At 39.1% G+C, this 24,914-nt stretch overlaps 2 protein-coding genes across 4 annotated transcripts in view; one reads left to right on the forward strand and one right to left on the reverse strand.

Moving 5' to 3' along the window:
* SKAP1 (src kinase associated phosphoprotein 1) overlaps positions 1 to 15,765 on the forward strand; it is a 443,107-nt gene extending 427,342 nt beyond the window's left edge. For all 3 annotated transcript variants that reach the window (XM_034415558.3, XM_034415557.3, XM_087892076.1), the window contains 2 exons: positions 10,962 to 11,076; positions 15,221 to 15,765. In XM_034415558.3, the coding sequence (XP_034271449.1) occupies positions 10,962 to 11,060 (99 nt within the window). In that variant the 3' untranslated portion in view covers positions 11,061 to 11,076; positions 15,221 to 15,765. The remainder of the gene's footprint in view (positions 1 to 10,961; positions 11,077 to 15,220) is intronic.
* The window catches only part of SNX11 (sorting nexin 11), a 46,158-nt gene continuing 26,480 nt past the window's right edge, over positions 5,237 to 24,914 (reverse strand). Inside the window, exon 9 of the mRNA XM_087892077.1 lies at positions 5,237 to 5,601. Coding sequence (XP_087748203.1) covers positions 5,496 to 5,601 — 106 coding nt within the window. The 3' untranslated portion in view covers positions 5,237 to 5,495. The remainder of the gene's footprint in view (positions 5,602 to 24,914) is intronic.

The following is a 24,914-nucleotide window of genomic DNA, read 5'->3' on the forward strand; positions in this document are numbered from 1 at the left end:
TGCTGGATATGTCTGCAACCTTGAGTTATTTGTAAAAATAATAAAGGTGGGATACGAATAAATAAATATTCTGCAGTATTTTAGTGCAAAAGGGAAAGCAATCCCAAAGCCTATTTACAGTAAATTTGAAATTAAAATTAAAGGCATAGTTATAACCATTACAAACTTGGATTACGGTACATATATATTTCTGCTTTTTTTTTTTTTTTTTATGGAATGGGTCTTGATCTATAAGCACCCTACATATATTTTGCCTTTTTCCAGTTCTTAGAAATAGCATTCTTTTGATACATTGGTTTTCTTGAGAAAGAAAGAATGGCATGTGATCCAAAGCACAGATGGAATCATTTCCTTCTCCCCCTTTCTTCCGACATGGTATTATTGAAGTAAAATTAAGATGAATTATCAAGACTGGAACCTTCAGCAACTGGAATAAAATTGAGGAAGAGAAAAATCTAAGGTTGACTGTATGTCAGAACAAGCTCAAGAATGAAAGAAAATATTTTCCACTGTATTAAACTACCAGATTTAAATAGGCCAATTGCCCTGTTCTTCCATTTCTGTAAGTGACTGCCAAACACTCACATGTCCTAATAAATTGAATACCGATCTGGAAGGGTAACTAAATCCCTGATCCCAAAGATTAGACAAATCCTGAGTACAAAAAGAACCTATATTAATTTTCTTCCATATTACACTGCAAAACGAAGACAGCATTCAATATTGTATAGTCAAAGATAGGGCTTATAGACCAAGAAGTGTATACCTCTTATCGAGTTGGATTAAAAGTTACGCCTTGCTGGCTGAAATTGTAGGAGTTGGTCCAATGTATCTTTAAGACAACAGCTAAGAAAGGCTGATAGTTCAATCTATTCAGGAAACCTGGAATTGCTGAGCTACAATAGATGTTGTTTATCCTATATAAACATCTACACTAAGCTAGAGCCCATTACCCTTTTGGCTAATGTTTCTTGTGTATAGTTCTAATGTATCCTTAATTACTATTAGCTTCACCTAGTGTTCAGTTTGAATCCTCATCCTATAACTTAAGCACATTCAGTGTACTCAATGGCAAGAGAGAACACTGATCCTTAACCCTAACCCTAACCTTTCTCTTCTGCAGGTTAAAACATATCTAATTTCCTCTTGGGTTTTTATTTCAGTTTTCCTACATACCATCTCTGCTGAACCCATCTCTATTTCTCTATATCTTATTTTAAAATAAACACCAAGAACTAGATTCTGTACTCATCTGTGCTGAGCCAGTAGAAGGAAACACTGAATTATATTAAATGAGAATCCATTGTTTACTAATATAGTCAAAAAATCCAGCATTTTTGAAGATAAATTCATAACTGATGTGTTTTCCAATTGTGATAAGTCACAATCCTGAAGTTTTGTTCATATATTTTGTTTGTGAAGCCAGAGTGTCTCCCATCCTCTAGTTCATTTTATGTTGTGGTTACTCTTGTTTCCCTCCTAAATATCACTTATTTATCTTTAGTTTCATCCCAGTTTACTATTCTATAAAGTTAACTTGAATTATATTAGATTTAATCTTCTGAGGTATTAGTCTATCTCTTTCAATTTGTATCATCTACACTTAAGGACACGGTGGCTCAGTGGCTAAGATGCTGAGCTTATTGATCGAAAGGTTGGTAGTTCAGTAGTTCGAGTCCCATGTAATGGGGTGAGCTCCCGTTACTTGTCCCAGCTTCTGCCAACCTAGTGGTTCAAAATGCAAGTAGAAAAATAGGGACCATCTTTGGTGGGAAGGTAACAGTGTTCCATGCACCTTTGGCATTTAGTCATGCCGGCCACATGATCATGGCGACGTCTTCTGACAGCGCTGGCTCTTCGGCTTTAAAACAGAGATGAGCACCGCCCCCTAAAGTCAGGAACAACTAACACATATGTGTGAGGAGAACCTTTACCTTTATGTTACACTTCTTTATTTAAGATAGATGTAAACCAACTCCAAGTCCATATGTACTTCTTTTTGCAGCTTTGGTGCCTCATTTGATAATGATTAATTTGATAATGATTAATTATTGCATAGCATATTTTCTTTTGTTCTATGAAAAATATCTGTATAAATATAAAATATGTAACCTAATTCTATGTACTTTGAGTCTTCTCTCATCAATGTTCAGTTTTGATCTTTGATCAATCTAGAATTAGGAAATCATTGATAAAAATATTGAAAAGTGCTAGATTTTGAGCAAAGTTCTGAAGCATCTAATTCAGAAATGTTCTTCATTAAGTGAGAAGATAATGATATCTTTTTGAATAGTTTTAATTTCTTCTTTCAAACCATCATTTAATCTACATCCAATTAGTTTACTAAACCAAACATCATAAAAATTCTTCCTAAACAATCTGTTGAAATCAAGATAAATTATTTCCATGTAAATTTAACAAGTTACTAAGTTAGTAAACAGTTTATAAATTCTCTATAGGATTTGTTCATAATACACTAATTAGTAAACACTAATCTTAGGGCAGAAAGAGACCTTCAAGTCTTCTAATGATTCTAATCTAACCTCATGCCCAAGGCAAGAGACCTTGTTTCCCTTTATTTTCCCTTTATTCTACCAGATATCATCAGCTATTGGGAAAACATCTACCAGTCACTCTCCCTAGTGTGGGTCTGGGATTGGGGAGTAGGTTGACAGATTGGCTGACATTTTAATGACATTCTAATGTTTTCTGCAAGAATTTTGATATCAGGTTGGTTGTTTTGGAATATGGATTTAGTACTTTTTCAGAAGTGTGCTAAACCCACATTCAAAACCAGCCTGAACATTAGGCATCTAGCAGTACAGAGAGAACAGCCTCTCACTCTATCCTGTTTCACTGTGTAACAATCCCGCCCCCTCAAAAAAGCAACAATCTGTCAATGGTCAATTGTTGTTTAAACTGCCCCAGATTTTTAAGCTGAAGGTCAATTTGAGGCCTGGAAAATTCAAGGGAAGAGCCCAGTTTGAAAGAAGCAGATCTTTCCACTGCCCAAAGTAGAATATAATTGAAAGACAGCACAAGAAACAGAGGGGAAGGAGCATGGTCATATCATCTAAGGTAGCTAATAGGTGCTGGGCTACTTCCACCCATTAGATATTATTTAACTACTATATGAACAAAGGGTGGAGCCCATCAGATTGCGCCCACAGCAAGCAAACTTGCTATAACTTACTTAAGGGAGAAAACACTATTTTAATATCAAGGCAGTTAAGGATGACTTTAAATTGCTTCATGAATGCTTGGAGATTAAATGAAGATAACCTGATAAGGAAGGTCTTGACAAAAAAAAAAAAGATGTCAGATTATGTCAATGCCATACAGTAATTTGCTGAAAGTAGCTAATTTGGCCTAGTAGAAGGAAAGATTATTTAAGAAGTGGAGGTCTTTTATTGGCTCCAGGATTAGACCCAGACTTTCAGTTCATCTACTACTTCCATGTCACTGTTTCAAGATTCATTGATAAATCTGTTTTGAGCATACCTACTCTAAGATTAAAGATAACAAATTTCAATGGGAAAAAATTCAGCTTCTTGGCATCATATTATAGCTTTCTATAGGGCAAAGTGACATTACAATCTTAGCGGGGAGATATTGAGCAATACTGCAAGAAGAATATAATACAGGGAGCTGTGAAGTTTCCCTGTTGAAAAATGTGAATGTCATGGAAATATCTAGGAAAAGTGGGGCTGTTATTGAGGGTTCTGGGAAGACAATCCACCTTTCTTTAATTTCTAAAAATTAGCAAACAAGCTCAGGTTTCTTTGTTTCCAATGAGAAGCCCTAAATTTTATTCTGAGTTGGCTTATGGCCGTGGGCCAATTTTTGAGGTAAACAGATGTCTGCAGCGACGCAATATAAAACCCTTCTATGTCACATAACCTTCCAATAATGCATGTCACAGCTCACCTATGAATTAGAGGACTCCATTTTACTAACAATAATGTACGACACTCGGGCACTAATAATGGGTCCAAGCAATCATATACCGATAAGCCAGTGATTGATTTTGGCTTTTCTCCTCAGACATCCGTCATCCCGCCATTGATCTTCTGTGAGTGACTGGAGCTGATTAACTGCATCACCAAAGAAGGATTGGGGTTGTTTATGAGAAGCTTGGACTGTAACTAGAGCTAAAGTGGAGCTGAAGAGCAAATAGTGCTAGCTCAGCATTGGCAAGATGGCCTGTGGAGCCAGCTCCTCTTTTATCCCCCCCACAAAAAAACCCCCCAGAATATAACACTACAGAGAAAAGGCACAGGCTCCTAAGCTTGTAATCTCTCCCCTGACTTAATTGGGAACTAGAATGTATCAGTCTCAGAACCTACTTTTAATGCCAAAGTTCAGTTACAGAATATGCAAGGTATCTAAAGAAAGAATAATTTTGATCATATGCCGTGCTACTTTCTCTTAAAATAGAAGTCAGAATCAGGCACTGGAACAGAGAGCTGCTAATCCACAGAGTACACTTTGCTAAGTTCTTCTTGTCTTCTTCTTAATGTATCATAAAATGTAACTGATCTGTTTGCATTGTATGTTTCTTCCAATCACATTATCAACAAAATGAACCATGCAATGTGATGACATCAGGAGGTCATGTGATTAATTTTAATACAAGTTAGAGGAGGGAGCTTGCTGATTTTTATTTTTATTTTATTTTTGTGCCTGTTTTTTAATTTCCACAGGATCAGTGCATACTTATCTTGGGAAGAATGTTTTTAAGAGCATTGATTGCAGGCATTTGTTAAATTCCACTTTACCTTTGCATTGTTTTTTTTCTTTTCAAACATTCTTTCAGATGTTTGGTTACTATTTTCTACTCTAGCCACATTTCCTACTCCTTGGTTGTAAGTTCTTATCAACAACAATCTTGCAGTATGTCACTAAACTTGAAATGCTGTAAATAATATTCTTTTTGTTAGTTATCATACCTGTAAGAATCATATACAGTACAAACTCTTCCACCCAGCTCTTAGGCAGAAGTTTCTATGATGACTATATCTTTAAAAAAATATTCAAGATTATAGGAAGTAGCATACCTGACTATAGTCAGGTAATCAATCCAATCATATATTATATGGAAGGCAGCCAATTCGCCACCACAGCGTAATTTAATGCCTCTCTGCAAGCCCTTGTTCTGGCAACAAGTATCTCGTTTAGTATCCTAGATAGTTGTTGTCAAGCCCTGTGAGATTAGGAAGAAGAAACCAGAACTGCTTGGGTTTATGGAAACATCTTTATTGCTAGTAGAGTAATGTAACAGAATCTTAAATGTCTGCCAAATTGATGTTTCGGATCGACATATACTTTCCATGATTAAGGTGGAGTTACTTTGAGTTTCATTCTCCATTTTAACTTTTTTATTAGTTTAAAATACAAAGAAAAAAAAACCATGGAAAAGTAAGAAGAGAGGAAGGGAAAAAGAGAGAGTTGGAAGTTTTTCCTTTTTTTCTGCTATTACGCTTTGAGTTTCATTCTCATGGGATTCCCGTCCCTGGATTTAAGAATCTTGTCTGCGGTGGTCCAACTTTCACCTTTAATTGTCTTCTTTTTGCTTCTATGTTTCCAGGTTTGTTAGACATGCTATTGCAGATATGGAGATGGAAAAAGATAGGGGAAATAAGAATATTACAAATAGTACGGAATAAAAAGTAACAGAAAATGGCTGTAGTCACAATGCCGGGCCTGTAGCCTGACCTAAAGAGCATTCAAGATAGCATAACATACTTCTCTGGGTCAATTAAAACTCTAGAACTGCATTCACGCAACTTTCTAAACTTATTCATTGCTCAGTGTATAGTGTAAACCAAGGCTATTTGGTTAGCTTATTGCCAATTTTGCACAAAATGGATTACTTCAATAATAACATTAAACATGTTGTATGAATCCAACTGATTCCAACTTTTAGCATTAAATCCATTTACCATTTGTTTCAGCTCTACTTACTATTGATATGAAACTCTCTATAGAATCCTTCCAAAGAAATTAGATTAGAAAAAAATAGAGGATAAACAATGTTCTTTCCAGTTGTGAGAGTTAGAAGCATATAATACAACAATTTATCATCAATTAAAGCATTGCTTCAAATAATGACTTTCTTTTGCCTGTATCTAATATTTGAACTAGTCCTAACCAACGCAAGTTTACAGAGAGTTAGCTCAGTGGAAAATCATAAGAACCAGAGTTTTCATATCAGGAAGCAATCTAGAGAAGAAGTCTTGTTGGAAAGGTCTATTTGCCACTGACAATGCACAGCAATGGAATAGATAGATTCATAGTCTGACTGAGTATAGGGAGATTAGCAGAGTTCCCATGACCATTGAATTACTGCAACAGACAGCTGCAGCTGTGTGTATAGAGAGGCTTCCCAGTCAATCGAGGATAGTTTACACTTGAGCCCTGGCACCTGTTTTATTTATATAGAAGCTAAGTATGCCTGCAGTTCTGAAAATGCATCTGTCCTGCCCTTTAAGGACATCTCAGTGGTCATCTGGGTAGTTGCTGAGCTATCATGCAGAACGTTTCACAAATAGGGAAACAGTGGGGATGGGGGCAGACGGAAATTAAAAGCAAGCAGTTTTGTAGCAGGGGTCTTCATTCTCTTTTCCAGCTTATGAGAGCTGCCTGCTGTTTCCTCCTAGTCTCACTCCTTCAACCCCCCGCTGCTACCTGCTTGCTAAGGCATTTTCTCCTGGCATGGAAGAGAGAGTCCAGATATTGAGACAGGAGATATGCAAAGGACACCCAGGATGCTGTAGAAAAGCAGTAAAATAGTAACAGGGAAGTCTGTAAGATAAGGATATTTTATCCATGATGTTTCTCAATTATCTTTTACTTTGGATCATATCCTATGCTTTTTCTTATAGTTCTAGATGTCATTTTATTGATTGGTCTCACCAACATAAATTTTTCCAAGTCTGCACATGTGGAACTCCAGTATGAAATAATATAGGGGGGGCGGGGGGAGAGGGAGAGAGAGAGAGAGAGAGAGAGAGAGAGAGAGAGAGAGAGAGAGAGAGAGAGAGAGATGTGCCCTTCCCATTTTGATGCTCACATGGAATTTAGAAACTCAGGTCCACAGGGCTCGCTAAGACAAATTGTGTTTTTAATTATTACGTTCCTTACATGTTTTTGGAATTTATTTTAAATTGGAGGGTATATCACCTTGGGGCTATGCTTATCTTGAGATAATTGAATGTTCACTTGCTAATATACTCTCTCATTCTTCTATATACTCAGGGTAGATGAAAATGCATGTAGTCCTGTCTCGGAGCCAAAATATAACATTTTTCCTTCTCTTTTTTCTTATCCCTCAATTTGATTATGCAATCTGTAAATTTATGTAATGGCTTCAAAGTTACTCTTTTTCTCTCCTTTCCTAAAAATAAATCTGGGAGTGAGGTCTTTTGATCAGGATTTACTGCCTCAAGGAAAGGATGTGAGCAAGAATTCTGTTTCATACACTTCCCAAAGCCCTTGTTCTTCTTTTCAGACTGTATCACCATTCAAAACAATTAACACATTAAAGTCACATAATCTTTCCTACCGAATGCTTTTTTAAGTGATTATGAAAAGAAGGGGGAGAGGGGGGGATCTGCACAACAATAGGTCTGCTCATTGTTGCTGAACTTCCTACAGCAAGGACTTCCAAAATTAACAAAGAGCTGAAACTTTACGCAACTGTTGGGATTACAATTCCTCATAAGGATGCAGGAGTAATATAATTCTGAGCCTTCCTTTAAAAGCAATCTAATACAGCACTCTGAGCAGAGCTCAGTTGCCATAATTTTCATAATGCCATGAATATAGTACCATTCGTGGACATACTGCAAAATGTAAATAGTAGACTGAGCCAGCCATTTGGTACTGCTTCTCAATATTTTTGCTGACTTCTATTCTTCCTTCCTCCCTCTATGAGGGAGGGAGATGATTTCTCAATACTCTGTTTTGATCTTGATGCACTATTAAAGCCACATTGAGAGGGTGGAGAATTTGAGCTACATTTGCTAGAAGTGAAAATTGGCCACCTCCACCGCACTGTCTTAAGTTAATATGGGTGGCCAGTTGCCAGAGAAAGTAAGTGGTCTTTCTGCCTGACTTAGAAGAAGACAGAGGTAATTTTATCAGCCCTGATCAACACTACATGAGGCAGAGACTCCAGGAGGCACCAGATTTCACAAAAAGAGGCCAACAGAACTGGCTTCCTTAGAGTTCCTTGAATGGGAGCACTCTAGAACATTGCCTCATCTGCCCCTTATGGTAAGGACACAACAGATTGCTAATGCCTCGGATCTCGCTAACAGTGCTAGACTTTTCCTTGACAGTTTTCTGCTGAAGAAGTAATCCTCTCCATCTCCCCCACACACAAAAATTTTCCCCTCGCTAAGCAAAGCACAAACCTCCAGCATCAGCAGCTTATTAAGGGGAGCTGGCAAATAAGCACCTCCAGACGCAAGACAGGGTTCACCTCGGGCCGGGGCTCTGCCAGTGCAACTTCCTCCATTTTAATAGTTTAATAAAAATTAGCATAATTAACGAACATCTGTATGATCCAGAGCGGTGCAATTTGGCACTTGGAAACGAGAGCTTAAACATTATTGCTGGGAGTTTAATGTTGTTTTAATTCTTTTTGGCACAGTGCAGGGAAATAAAGCACCAGTGCCGATGGTTCTCGGCTTGTGCTCATTTGCATTCCATTCTTCCTTTCTTGATTATGAGCAATCGCCAGCTCCCCAGCAATCCATCAAAGCTGAAATTGTTTTAAAATACCTCACGGTGCTCGGGCCAAGGCAATGTATGGAAAATGGATTGGGTCTTAATCTTTGCTTTGCCATCCAGCCATATAGTGCCGTTACCTTTTCTCTGCGACTTCCTCCAATCTTGGATTTCACTTACACACACATGGGTTGGTTCATGATTAAAGTCTGGTGACTGGAGTAGAATGTGCGAATAGACTTAGCTGAAAACCATCATGCCTGAAAGAACATCAGGTGAGATGAAAGATGTGCGTATCTGTGCCAATTAATCTGTAATGACTCATTTGCCAAGTTGGTTGCCATGTTATGAATCAACAAGTGACGAACATAGATGCCTAGAAACAACCCATAATGTTTATGCTAGTGACTGGTGAAATAAAACTTGTGTGGAAACTTCCTTTTCTTTTGGTGTTTCATTTGTACTACCTGTATGAGGGAGATGGATCTGAAGAGAAAACCCTCTGAACATACTCAGATGAACTCTCATATTGACCATTATGTCAAATATCATTGTAGCTATTCAAGGAGCAAATTGCAGAGCAGCATAATTTCACCATTAACCAGCAATTTTTAGGAATATATTCTCACAGGCAGGAAGAAATCCAGTGGTAAAAATGCCACAGATGAAAAGGCCATCACAAATAGAGTATTTCTTTATTTGGGACTTTGGCCATAGAACAGTATATATGATTTTACATTCTGTTCTTTTAGCCTGCAGGTGGAGGAATGTATGGTTGGATTTCTGAAAAATTCTTTTCTCATAGAAAACTAATATATCAGGGTGTAGTCTGGTTTACACTGTTTCCCTAACATGCTTACTCTGTGTGCAGATAATTTTATCTATACAGGACAATAACTTGCAGTACTATGCTCTAAGAAAAGCATTATTTATGCATCTGGTGGTAATGTAAACTTATTCCATTTTGCTCTTTTATTATTTGAAGAATTGCCCTTTTTTTCTAAAATGAAAATTTCCAAATATATGCTTCTGAATCTGATATATAAAGTTGACTACATATAAATGGACTTGGGCTGGAGGCCATGGCTAAAACTAACTCTGGTGATATCATTCCTGTTATATTCCCTTTGAAGGAATTTATGTTTGCTGTTGTGTAAATCATAACCTAGAAAGCCAGTTTGACCTAATGGTTAAGACACCAGGCTAGAAACCAGGAGAACATGAGTTCTAATCCTTTGGCCCATAGCAGCCAGATGACTTTCAGCCAGTCATTCTCTCTCAGCTCTAGGAAACAGGCAATGGCAAACCATTTTTGGAAATTTCATAGAAAATACAGTTTTCCACAAAAACTGTAGGATGAGTCCAGACAATTGCCAGAAGGCAATGCTGATTCAAAGGTACTAAAAATTGTTAAAATATCATTGGTTAGTTTATTTCAGACCTGAGGAGAAAGCCTAGAAAAATCATTCTCCAGTAAGCCTCTTAGGGAGTTCTGGCAGTAAAAGCAATACACAATCCAAACAACCCTTTGACATGATTTTTTCCCATCCATTTGGTCATCACAATGTAAAAAAGATGTGGAGACTCTAGAAAGAGTGCAGAGAAGTGCAACAAAGATGATTTGGGTTCTGGAGGCTAAAACATATGAAGAACAGTTGCAGGAACTGGGTATGTCTAGTTTAATGAAAAGAAGGACTAAGGGAGACATGATAGCAGTGTTCCAATATCTCAGGGGCTGCCACAAAGAAGAGGGAGTCAAGCTATTCTCCAAAGCACCTGAAGGTAGGACAAGAAGCAATGGATGGAAACTAATCAAGGAGAGAAGCAACTTAGAACTAAGGAGAAATTTCCTGACAGTTAGAACAATTAATTAGTGGAACAACTTGCCTCCAGAAGTTGTGAATGCTCCAACACTGGAAATTTTTAAGATGTTGGATAACCATTTGTCTGAAGTGGTGTAGGGCTTCCTGCCTAAGCAGGTTGTTGGACTAGAAGACCTCCAAGGTCCCTTCCAACTTTGTTATTCTATTATCCCCATATTTAGACAATATATATGGAAATGGATAATATTTTGGCCTATTTAAAAATTTTAAAAATTCTATTAAAAAGACAGGTGGTGGAAAGAAGTATGCATAAAATGATCTGTGCCAGAGACAGAAATCTTACCCCTATCCATCAAGTCCCTATACTCCATTATTTCATGAGTGCTACTGATGCTTTCTTTCCAGGAATATAACATGTACGGTTGGTGGGTCGGAGAGCTGAACAATGTGGTAGGAATTGTTCCAAGTAACCATCTCATGCCTGCCTATGATTTGGAAGAATGAGGAACAGCAGAACAAGGTAAGGAAAATAAGGAAAGCAGTGCTTATAGTGCTATGCTTCAGCTTTGATCATGTCATTCTGGATGATTCTCCTTTGCAAGATGCTTTCCATGCTCTGTCATAAGTTCCATTTATCTCTTTGAAGCACTAGAATTTTCCAGTGAACTGTTCCATGGATCCAATAGTTTTTTCAGATCCAAACTTCACATTTCATTAACTACCACTGCTGTCCTAAAATCAGGACCTCAATGTGGGTAGAAGGCAGTTCTTTAAACACTTTGCACTAGACTGTAATTCCAATGAAAATTCATATACGCCCACAGAGTCCTAGTGGGAAAATGCTGTTGATAATCAAAATATATTCCTTCACTCCCTGGAAATGATTAGTATATAACAGCATTCCTAACCCAATTAGACCAATATATTCTATACAATATATTGTCTGGTGGTAGCTATCCAGAATTTTCTAGCTCAATTTGGTTAAGACTGAATTTGGATTTTCTAGATGCAGAGCATGTGACCACTGAGTATGATTTCTTCATAAGTTATGTTGTGGCGCCACTTGAATTTCAACCTCCCTCCCCAGTGGTTCATAATTTATAAGCACATAATAATTGTAGGTCTGTATTTGTAATATGTAGTATGACCATACCTTTGCAGCATGTAATAGGATCTGAAATCCTTTAATAGTAGTGGCTGCCTTATCTTTTTCAAAGTAAGGCAATATAGAATGTACACGGTAGAACATATAGCCTCACAGAAGGAATGATTAAATTAGCTACTTAGGCTTTCCCTCTGCATTCTGGTATCGGCAATGTAAATACTGTGCCTCTGTCTTTAGCTGGTTACTAAACATTCTCTTGCCAAAGCTATTAATGCTTCATCAGCTTTCAGTCTTCCCTCAGGTACTTTACAGTAAAGTGAACAACGCTTAAGAGACTTGAAAGACATAGTATAATGTTTTAATAACTACCAAGAGGTGGTGCTAATAGTAAACTATGTTTGTAAGAAACATGACCCAGAGAAAAGAAGTGGCCTAGAATGGTGGACATTTGATAAGAAATTACTGAATTAAGGCTAGCCAGTTGCACATCTGTTTTCTGTTGACAATCTGGTTTCAAGATTCCTTAGATACTGCGGAGTTACAATAACATTGTCTTCCACTACTGAGAGAAAACACTTTGTTTCTTTTTTAAAAAGACTTGTTCTACTTAGAAGGAGCAAATTATTGACTGTCAACTAAAGAACTGACCCTGATTAATCAAGTCTAGTGAAGAGCACCATGTAAATCTAAAAACTTGCCTCTATTCTCATTAATAGAAACTGGCTCAATATAAGTGATTGATCACCTTCCTAATCACATATGTCTTCTAGAAAATTCAGATATGTCTACAATTGCTTTATAAAAGAGATAAGTCATGATTAGAAGGGAGATTGTATACTTACCAAGTGCTGAAAATTACCCTGAAGTGGAAGTTCGGGCCATAATTCCAGATATTCTGGAATGGCTGATAGATAAGAAAAGAATGCTATCCATGCTCAGAAGTATAAGCACACTTACTGTATTGCACAATCCAGATCCAAATCTTGGCACTGAAAAGAAATTCTGGACCTAAATTTTAGTCAGTTATGGTTCAGTTGAACTTTGATTTCTTTGGCTTTGCATTATTAAGAACAATTTTTTCCAGTCCAGGAGGGAAGGCCAGAATCCAAACATGGAAAAGCCATAACCTCTTACTGTTTTTCAGTTTCAGTTTGAATTAAACCAGGAGGAATATTGTCTCTGGCTCCATCTTCTGGCCTCTTTTCTTTGCAGAAGAGAGTCAGAAAGTCCCCATGTTTGGAGAAATAATTGAGTATTGAGATAGACCTGAAAAGAGTCTAGTAAGTCCCAAGAGACACTCAAGTATCAGTGTCCACAGTGGATGGAAGAGGGCAAGAGACAAAACATGAATCATGTCAGATGTTGGGATACAAGTACACAAAGGCAGGATTCGCATTGTGTCATGACCATGTGCCTTTTGTTTTTAGGTTACATTGGTTTGTTGCATTTTTGTGGCCTGAAGATAGAATAATTGACTCTGCAATAATTCTAAAAAATATATTAAAAAATAGGGAGACATAAAGAATAGCAGTTTCAAAGGTCCATTAAAAATGTTATTGAATGTGCTCAACCTGTGACAGGGATACTACAATTAATACTGGCAATTGGGATCTGTAATGTTCCTGGACAGGAGAGGGTTCTGTAGAATTGACTGTGGCATAGGATCGTAAGTTCTTCTCTCTGTTCTCAATTTGCTAGCCTAAGAATTCAGACCACTACCTTAGGAGTCTACCTCATATCTGCTTTCACGTACATTCTTCCTGTCCTATAGAGTTCCCCAATCTTTCTAGGTTTCCAGACCAACAGGAAGGGGAGAGGGAATGATTCTGCATGAGCAGCCGAGAAGCATCTGCGCACATGCAACTTCATTTACGTGAGTGGTGGGAACACATGCTCACTGCTCAAGCAAATGGAGCATGCACATATGCTCGCCTGTCACTTCTGCGGCCCAGTTCCAAATGGCTTAAGGCCCAATAGTTGGCCATGGCCTGGAGGTTGGGGACCCCTGCTCTAGACGGCAGAAAATAATGTTGATACATGCTTTGCACTGCCCCCCATGACCAAATTTTAGAGAGTCTCAACAATGAGGCGTGTTCTGTGCTTACAATTAAAGGTCAACAACTTGTGAATTCTCCAGTTTCATTTCTTCTCACACTTAAGAGTCACTTGCCAACAGAAAAAAATACCCCACTAACTGCATTTTTAATGTAAAATGGGACAGGGTTGGGTGACTATGGATGGGTATCTAGAGTGAAAGGGTTTAGCCCAGTGGTGGGATTCAAGTAATTTAACAACCGGTTCTCTGCCCTAATGATTTCTTCCAACAACCAGTTCACCAAACTGCTCAGAAAGTTAACTACTGGTTCTCCCAAAGTGGTGTGAACTGGCTGAATCCCACCCCTGGTTTAGCCACCATTTCAAATATGGCAGTCCGTACATCAGAGAGAATGTTACAATCTCCAGAATTATATTTACATCTGCATGGAAAAGTTTGATCAGAATCTGAGCATGAAATAAAAATGTTCTAGAGGGGTCAGCTGGACATAAGCATCAGCGCAGCACAAGTGGATGAAGGAGATCTCTCTCCACATCTCCAGCAGAGCTGGTGAATGACCAAGGAGAATTTGTGCAATATTGGGACTGGCTCACCTATAACAACAATGCTCATCCCCTACAACTGCCATTAAAATAAAAAACAAAAAGGTCCTGATTTGACCATGAAGCCCAGATTTGACCCGAGGTTCATGGCAACAAAAAATGGGATATAGGTCTGTCTCGGTGGTGGATTGCTATCGGTTCGTCCTGGATCGGGTGAACCGGTAGCGGTGGTGGCCGAAGGCTCCGCCCACTCACCCAGATGCTTCTGTGCATGTGCAGAATTGTGCGCACACTTGCGAGTGAGTGCACCCACAAGCAAACCGGTAGCAACGGGTTTTGAAATCTGCCCCTCATCTTGCAGTAAGCAAAATTATCCACCAGCTGCACAAGGTAATGAAACTATTAACTAGCAAGGCTAAGTAAAGCCCCTTATCAGAAGATCAGTGATTTTTTACCAAACTGGTAACAAATAGCTGGTAGTATGCAGTCCCCTTTCATGCTTTAGATAAACTTTTTTTTATGAAGAGAGTGCTAGTCTATTTTTTAAAAACAAGGTTCTGTTGTTCCTTCAAAGGGCCACTAAACACATTTAAAACCAGATATATTTTTCCAGAAAAACAACAGATCTATGTGGGTTAGAAACTTATGCAGGGTGAAACATAACTACAGTCGTGGGCTAAATCAGTGGTGGGTTGCCCCCGGTTCGGACCGGTTTGCAAGAACCGGTAGTAAAACCAGCAGGAAGCCCCGCCCACCGCCCCGGATGTCGTCATCCGCGATCTGCGCATGCGCAGAAACTTCCTGTTGCGAATCAGTAGTAAAGGTAAGTAGAACCCACCCCTGGGCTAAATGTATGAGAAAGACCATGAATGATCAACCTACCTGTTATGAATTCCTTTTCCATATTATATATTTGTTCTTCGCAAATGAATATTCAAATTGATTTTACATTTATTCCTAGATTATGTGCATTTCTCTTTCCATCTCTTTGCTTTGTCATCACAATGAAGATAATTCCTGGGACCTCTTGGCTATTCACAAGAAACAGATGCACACCTGCAGAAGTTGAATCCATCAATCCTTTGTCCCCCTTTATATGAAAATATAGCGCTTTTGTCCCTTAAACTTTAGCCATTGTGTTTTTTCATTCTCCTGGAATTTTAGTCACAGCTTACAGTCATCAGGCTGTATACTGTACTTCTGATTTGTCACGATCATTTCTGTTTTCTCAGAACTATCAAAAAGTCTAAAGGATGTCTTGCTGATATTCCAGAATAAATACAACTGTCACTTTCAGACTGGAAAGTGTTTATTATGCTGAAGTGTTGCTTTTTAATCAGCTGGTCAATTTTTATTGTAGCCAAGGGCCACAACACACCAGCAGTGAATATAATTATTAGAATAAAATACCCAAATACAATGACTGAAAAGGAAGAAATTTAATTCAGATCAGAGAAATGCTCAGGGTCATTTTCAATAAATATAAGTACGAACAAAGTTTAAAGGCAATCTGCTTGGGTGTATGTTTGGTTTTTTAAAAATTCAACAGAATCTTTAGAATAAAACTATAGTCAACATTTTCCTGCCCGTAAAATTGGATGTAATTGTTGATAATACACAGTTCTTAAACTGAAAAAAAGTTTTTTTAGTGTTGTTATTCCTTATGCCGTTTATTATTCAGTTTACACATGTACTCTTATCTTTCTGTAAATGTATCTAAGATAATAACAGTAAAATTCAAAATAAAAGTGTAACATCAGAAATAATTTTACCTTTTACATTTTCTTAATAATTTAAAATTTTAATTTTAAATAATTGAAATATATATAAAAATAAAATAGCTTAGTTAAAATAATATTAACATTAAAATGCAAGTTACAAACATAGCACAGCAGAAAAAATAAAGGAGTTAAATGTGTAAAACATCAATTTATATAAAAGTGAAGTAGTGTTTTTCAAACTTGGAAACTTTAAAATGAATCAATTTCAATGCCCACAATTCCCCAACAGCATGCTTTGGAATTTTATGTATGGATTTTATGTATTTCATGCTGGCTGGAGAATTCTGGGAGCTGAGGTCCACACATCTTAAAACTGCCAAGTTTGAAAAATATTGAAATACAGTAAATCAACCTCTCTTGATAAGGAATTCCAGAATCTGACCATAGCTGGTAAATTCTTTTTTCAATTTTCACCAAACACACATCTCATAGTGTCAGGAAAAGAATATTTTTGTGAAATTTTGAAATACTGACAAGTTTGCACTGTATGGCAGAGAGGCTATCCTCTACATACTGTATTTTTCGGACTATAAGACACACTTCTCTCCCCCGCCCAAGTGGGTGAAATGTCTGTGCGTCTTATAGAGCGAATATTTTGGATGGGGGGAGGGGTTGGTGCAGTGCCAATCAGCTGTTCTAGGTGGTGGGAATCGCTGCTGCCACCTATCGCCACTGCCCATTTGCCGTCGCCCGTTTACCCCCACCCATTTGCCACTGATCACAATCACAGGCGGATAGACGACAGCGAACAGGTGGCACTAGGTGGCGGTGAATGGCCACAGTGGCAAACGGGATGCAGCGGCAAAAGGGCCACGGCGGCAAACGGGCCGCAGTGGTGAATGGGCCACGGCAGCGAATGGATGAATGGGCTGCAGTGGCGAATGGGCTGTGGCTAGTAACAGGCAGCGGCAGCAAACAGGCGGTGGTGATAAAGTGCTGAAGCTGACCACGCTGTTTCCTGTTTGCTGCAGGGATGCTAGCCAGATGAATCCCGGATGGATACTGGGAGGCATAGGCAGATTTTTTTTTCTTGTTTTCCTCCTCTAAAGCTAATGTGCATCTTATAGTCTGAAAAATACGGTAATTATCACTGCCTTACAGTTAACTGCCTATGCTGACCTTCAAAGGAATTTATGCATATACGTCATGCTTTCTCTCATATATACATACATATCCAGAGAGATTTTTTTTTCTTCTCTGCAGCAGACATGGTTACTTCTGATGTTCACCCCAAGCAGATCATAGCTCTCAGGCTTAGCAGAATTGGATTGTAAAAATCTGAACCATCACCAGATGGAAGCAAAGAGTTAACTTTTTCTCTATATCTTTTATGTCAGTGGTCCCCCAACTTTGCAGTTTGGTGGCTCGGCTGTGGAGGTAGAGGGGAACCGAGTTGTGTGAGGGGGGGCGGGACACACGCAGTTCCATTCACATCAGAGAGAAGAGAATGCTTTGGGGCGCAGTCTAAGCTACTTCAGGCTTCTCCATGCCAAAAGCGAAGCTGAATAGGATACACTCATCCCCTCAATCTACTCTCACCACTCTGTTTTTGGAGCATTGGGAACTGATTGCTTGGTTGCTCGGCTGGAGGAGGAGAGAGGAACTGGGCTGCATGAGCAGTGGACTGGCACGCATGCACACGCAACTACACTCATGCAAAGGAGAAGCCCTTATTGCACTGCTTGCGTGAATGTGGCTGTGAGCACCGGCACCTGCCATTGGTGTAAGTGGGGCTACACACACGCTGGACCACCACCCACGCAGCCCAGTTGCGAATAGGCCACAGCCCGGTAGTGTGCCATGGCCCCCCTGTTTTATGTCACCTAAAGGGATCTTCCAGATCTGCAACTCATAATTGCGAGTTCAAGGCAAGATGTTTGAATAAACTGTGGTATACACAATTTGAGGCAAACAGTGAAGGCAAACATCCTCAATGGATGTGACAATCCATTGCTTTTTTTTTTTAATTGCTAGATTAATAAATAAGTAAATATATTTGGACAAAAATATAATTTTGTTAAACCTTCTGTTTTTATTCCAAAATCAAATGAAACCCCAAAGTAATCTGGCTGCGTGCAAAATATAATTGCAGCCAGTTCCTATCAGGTTTATTTTCTAAAAATAAAACTGGGATTCCCAGTTTGTTTAGAAGTCATATTCTATCCCATGGGAATTCAACCATTATGGTTAAAGATTAGCTGCACGTATTTGGTAATAAAAGATATGTACTATGTGCCCGAAGACACTACTTTTCTTCACTGTTGCCTCTAACTTTCTCATTCTAGCTCTAAGTCCACACATAGTTATGCATGAATGCAAGATCTAAATAGGTTACAGATGCCTTAGGTATTTTTCCCTCCCTACATCTAGATATATGGTAGTCTTTCTTGTTTTAAGAAGGCACACTGCTATGCAGTTCAGCTGGGGACACAGAGAAGGCTGTGCAATCGCAGTCTGGAAACACAGAGTCTGGCACAATGGCTGTGGAAGTCCATTGTTGCAGTAACCATGGGTGCTAATCTGTGACAATTGAGATTATAAAGGGGACAGTTCCTTACCTGTCTAATTTTGAATCTGGCAATATGCACTTTATTGAATTGTGTTTGAACTGGGAAAGCAGAGTTAAGGGAGTGAAAAGTATCTGTCACACAGAGAATCCCCTAGCTGGCCTGTCTCTGTTTTCCAGGTATATAGGTCATGAAAACCACAAGATGGCGGTAGCTAACTGCTCAGCTAAGGTATCTGAATTCCCACTGGAAAAGAATGGGAGGGGGGCATTCCACACTCCCCAGGGATCATGGTACCTGGAAAATAATTAACAGATGCTAAATAAAGTACTGTATTTTTGAGTTCTGGGTTAACAAATCCAGTATACAAAATCCAAAAAGCTGCAAACTAAGTATAGTTTGCATACGTTAGTTGAAATGCATGGCAAATTTGTACTTTGCCCATGTGCAAATTTGCATTCTTGGTGGCTCAGATCACATTAATTGGGAAAAGGAGCAGCTAAAGCACATTTGTTTCACTCAAATATTAACCAATGGTATTAATCAGCAGAGATACATAGATGATAGATAAGATGATAGAGGTAGAAGAAGGATGGAGACATGATAAGACAGACAGACAGATGGACAAATGCATAGATGGATGATAGGTGGATGATAGGAACCATCACCATGTCAGAAACTATCCTTCTAACCCCGCTCCATCCAGTGGTGGGATTCTATCGATTCGGACCAGTTTGGCTGAACTGATAGTTCCCACTTCCTGCTGAGAGCGAACTAGTTTTCTGTTGCTGTGAAAGTGGGCCCGCCTGCCCCTGGGTTATACTAACCTTTATTTCTGCTTCTGAAGCTCAGCTGATTGGGGGCGGCAGATTGAATTAGCCTTCCTCAGCTGTTTTCCTTGCTCCTTTCCTTGTTTGCAATGCGGAAGTTTAATTTTATGGAAACTGTGCATGTGTGCAAAGCGTGCACTCAGCGAACTGGTTTCCCCCCTGCCTCCATCCAGTCTCAACTGTTAGTACCAATCCTTTCACTCCCTCCCCACACCCCATCACAACTGATTAAGTTTCTTGGTTGAAAAGCAAAAAACTTCTTGTTCTTCAAGGAAAAAACAGTCCGTTTGCCTTTTGAAAAAAGCACCTTTGAGACAACTATGACCTGGATGACTTGGAATCTTCACAAATACCAAGAGCCTACGTTTGGAAAGTGATCCATGAACTGCCATATTTGATTCAGATGAAATGATACTTATGTTTTGTTTATATATGTGTGTAGAAGTGACTGCTACAGCAAAAGATTGCAGGATCCAATGCTACCATTCAAGATTCCAGTTATTTGTTCAGTCCTGTTCTCTTAACTTCTTCCCCTCCTTGCAACAGACTGAATTCCATAGACACACACATCACTGTGCTATTATTTTAGGTTCTGCTCTGCACTTTTTCTAAAAATTTGTGTAACTTCAGCATTCAGGGTCCTCCTTTCTCTTATGCATAAGATGAATCATACTTGCAATAAGCAGCATTGTTTATAATTTAAACACACAGAGATAATACTAGTATTATTCTAGAATACTTGAATAGACATATAGTTTTACAAATATTCCTCTAGGTTAACCTCATATCAGTGGTGGGTTGCTACCGGTTCTCCCCGGTTCTTGCGAACCAGTAGTGGAAATTTTGAGTAGTTCAGAGAACCGATAAATACCACCTCTGCCTGGCCCCGCCCCCAATCTATTCGCTGCCTCCCGAGTCCCAGCTGATCAGCTAGAAGGAAAAAAACTGTTTAAACTCTTGCCACGGCACTTCAAAGGGCCACCCTACAGCTGATCAGCGGTAAAAGGCAGTATAGTGGTAGACCAGTGTGCTCCAAAAACAAATGGGTAGACCGGTGCGCTCCAAAAATAAATAGGTAGACTGGAATGCTCCAAAAACAAATGGATAGACTGGTATGGCTCTGCAAGCAGTTAAAAGCCTGGTAGACCAGTACCTCTGCTAAATCCTGAAGAATTGTCACATGACCATCAAACCACGCCTACAAAATAAGCCATGCCCACAGAACCAGTAGTAAAAATTTTAGAACCTACCCCTGCCTCATAAAATGTCCAGAGTTCCTTGGAGCCAATGTAATTACAAAGCAATCATACATATAGTTACTATAAAGTAGACCCAAACAGAACAATAAGTAGAAAGCCTACTGAAAGTCAGAGTGAATGTCCTGATGAGTGAGATACTTTGCAATTTCAATATTATTTCTGAGGCTAAAAATGCCAAGAAGTCTCATAAATACTTGTCAGTTGCCAAGCCCCCAAATTTTCATCATGAGTTTTGCAGATGCTGCAACTGTCATAAGTGCAAAGATCAATTGTGAGTCACTTTTTTCAGTGCCATCAAAACTTTGGTTATTAAGTAGTCCTAAATCAAAGATATTTGTTTTTAGGGTTAGCCATCATTGAATGATCAGCTTGTGCAATCTAGTGATATTATATTTGATGGTCATTTGTTTAGTAAGAATTTTTAAAGGCAGATTCATCTATGAACAGTCTTTTATAGTGTTATAAATATTGCACATGTGCAATGAGAATGTGTCTTTGAGAATGAAATGCTTGGCCAACATCCCCCATGTCCCAAATTAGAAGGGTCTTATGTGTTTCCGGAGACATTTGGTTGGTCAGTTGAGAAACAGAGCTGGGGTTGTTCTTTGGGTCTGAAATGTTATGATCATTCTTAAGTTCTGGTTTGTGTAGACCTAGTCATGACCTTGTGGGCCAAATGACTCCATCCTCCAGAAAGAATGGCTGAAATGGACTTGCCCTGCATTATAAGACTTTGCCTGCACTTTCTGCAAGCCACATTTTGCTGTCACTGAGACCACTTGGGCATGGAGAGAGAGAAAAGCACCTGGCGGGGTTATTACAAAACTTGGAGTTCATTCTTCTGCAGGGACCAACTCATAATTACAGTCATTTTCTAGCTGTGCGATGAGTGTTTCATCAGGACCTGCTGGGCTCTCTCTCTCTCTCTCTAACCCTCATCAGTCACTACAAGGGCTCTTTAAAGAGACAGCAGCTCTACCAGCAGCAGCCCTCTCCAGTTCATTTTGAACAGATGTGCTTTAATTGGGAAGACATATTTGAACCTCTCAGCTCACAGGAAGCAGGGATCACTGCTTGCCACAAATTGTTTGCTCTCTTTCAGAACTGTGTTCCCAGCAGAGGAAAAAATAAAGGTCACGGTGCCCTGAGAAGTTTTCCTGCACTGGTGCCACTGAAATAAATGGGAGAGTTGTCCCAGTTTATTCGAACCTGGAACAAAATTTCCTATTTCCAAAATAAAGTAACTATCTGTTAGTATCTTCTTGTGCATACAGTGCAAATATGCCATATTCCACTCCACATGCTGCTACATTCCCCATTTTTCAACGGGTGTCTTCCCGGTGTATTGGTCCTGATACATCAGGAGGCCACCCAGTTGGAAAGGACTGCCTCAAAGCGATAAAAGAATATGAATGCTGAGCTGCCTTGATTCTCAATAGCTTCCAGTAAAGAGAAGTAGATGATCAGGAGATTCTGTCCTGCTACAATTTCCATTCTGATAATGTTCAAGAATATTTAAGGATGCAATTGATTTCACCCATGATTTTTTTTTCTTGCATTTTCCCTGGGAAAAATATCTGACTTGAAGGGATTGTGATCTTAGGAGAGGAAAAGTATATCACCCATTGTCTCCTTCTTTCCAGCTTCCAAATTCAGCAAGCTGGAAGGCACTAAAAGGCAAAGGAAATGTGCTGGGGAAGGGTCATGGATCTGTTGGATCTAATAGTCTCCCAGACCCTTTCAATACAAGAAGAACCTGTCTTGATTTTGGTTTAAAGCAGGGCTGTTAAACTTGCGGCCCACGGGCCAGATGGCCATGCCCATGCTCCATTTAGCGAAGGGGGAAAAAGTCACGATACATCATATGACGACACCATGACGATGCAAGTTTGACACCCCTGGCTTAAAGGATTCCAAACCATCTCCACTCTCCAACCCCTGAAGAAAAAGCATTTAAAAAACCATTTCCTCCTCATTTTGGCTGTACTTGCACAGCTGTACTTTAAATAACTCACAGGTTCCAAAGTCAGACTTGGATTTGAATGGCAGCCTTGCTTGGTTCCACATATATAGCCCATTAGAGCCTTCAAAGTGTTTCTCATTAATTAATCCAGTTTTACACGGTGGTTAGATTATTGTTCTCATATTGCAAGTGCAAAAGGGCAACTGTGGTTGGAAGGGAAGGAAACTTATTTTAGTAATTGAACAACTTTGGAGTAAACTTAAAATTACATCTCTTACACCATGGCCAATCAACCCTGATGAGTTGGAGGTGAGGTCTTTATTATTCTATAGAGTGTGGAACAGAGATTTTTGGCCCAACCTGATGGCCTTGTCATCTTAAAGCCTCTGATGAGGAAATGGAAAACCCATTTCGATTAAGAGTCACTTTCCAATTACAGAACTCTGCCAGGGCTAAAGCTGACAATGAGTAGAACCACTTCTTTCTTCCTTTCCCCTTTTGACTTCTGCTATTCCCTCCTCCCCACTTGTCCTTTTTCTCCCCACTTAGACAGTTGCCAGGGAGAGACAGATGGTTATTGCCAGAGGTCTGAGCTGATTACTCACAATGGAATTTGAAAATTAGAGTAAGGGCCACAGGTTTTCCAACCCTGATCAAGCAAGTTCATGGTTGATGTGAGAAATGAGTCCAGATCTCCTTTGTTCTCTATACTTCTGTTGTATCTTGTGTCAAAGACAAAAACCAGGAAGCATGTAATTGGCCAAGAATTAAAGCCATCTCACTTTGTCCTACCCCATCCCATTTTATACACGCAATATCCACACACTACAATGGACTACTTTAATCCCTTTGAGATCACTCTATGACAATAGCTATGCTCAAGCTCCAGTAAGACTCTCTTTATAAAATGTGTTAAAGATATTCATCAGGAGAAGAGTTTCAAGAAAAACTGCAGGAACATGCTTTCCAGGCCTTGTGCCCCTAGTTGTTTCTTGCTTGAGAATGAATACTTGGCAGAAGAGGAATCCCAACAAGACCTGGCAGTTTGGTGGGCCTTTGTTTCTCTCACTAATATAAAGGGACCCAAGGCCATTCAGGTAGCTGGTGCCACAAACGTCCAGATGAATATTGACTGGTGATCTTAAGTAATGTTCAGTTCTCCTAGTGGTAAAATAATCTGCCAGGTTTCTCCAATGCAATATAACTTATAATTGGTTGCTGCTGACTGGAAATGACACCAAAGAGGATAACCCTGTGTATTGCTATTGATCTCTCATTGCAATTAAACATTAACACATTTAAAGCAGTTTAGTAATCCTTACAATAACCCAGCAAGGTAGTTCAAGGCACCTCAAGGCACTATTTTACTCTTAGCCTTAAGACCTCAGTAGAGACTAATCATCAATAAAATGTATAAATTAACATTCTTATTTCTAGAATTGCAACCTATTTGGAGAGGGAATTTCATTCCCTTGGGAAATTACATATTAGGACATGACTGAAGAATAAAGAATTCCCCTTGAAAGTGGAATGGGTCTCTGGCCCCAAGTCTGAGAGAGTATTCCAAGTATTTGGAGCTTGGATTTCTTAGTATAAAAATGGAGACTGTGGTGGCTATTTTCTATATACCAATATATCCCAGATAGTTACGAAAGCACATTAAAAAAAAGCAACTATAAAAATATCTTTCTTTGGAAAGCATATTCCTGAGCTTGAAAACTCTGTGTCCCAGACTATATATATCTGGCCATGAAAAAAATGCACTCTGCACATGCTGAGTGGAATCTTCATTATTTTGCAACTTTAGTGGCCTCTGTGGGGGAAAGTGCCACATTCACATTTAAGTTTAGGTTTAAGTATCTTTAGAGTTAATTATGTTCCTAGCATATTTTATTTTAGAGTAGGGTTGCGCACACACACAAAAAATGCCAGTTTACTCAGAACTGAAATTATTTGAGTTAACATATGAATTAATTACTCTATAATGATGCATTTATTAATTTGCCCCTTTGTGTTGCAACTGAGTTTTTTAGAAATCTCTCTGTGATGCTCCTAAACTTTCAGAAGGCTGCATTTGATGCTGTCGGCTGGGCTCAACTCTGCATTTGTATGTCAGATCCAAACAACAGAGGTTGGTATTAGGAAAAGGCAAAACATGAAACAAAATGTTGTCAAAGAAAATATCAAATGAAAACATCCCAATCCAGGTGAGTTGTGGCAGATTCTGGTGCTGGAAAGTTCTGACCGAAATCTTGGTTGAAACCAAGTCTGGTGGTTTCTCTCACTCCCTGGCAGGAGCTGCCCATGGAGCATCA

The sequence above is a fragment of the Pantherophis guttatus genome, chromosome 4 (assembly GCF_059756535.1).
Source record: "Pantherophis guttatus breed Tessera chromosome 4, ASM5975653v1, whole genome shotgun sequence".
Taxonomy (NCBI): domain Eukaryota; kingdom Metazoa; phylum Chordata; class Lepidosauria; order Squamata; family Colubridae; genus Pantherophis; species Pantherophis guttatus.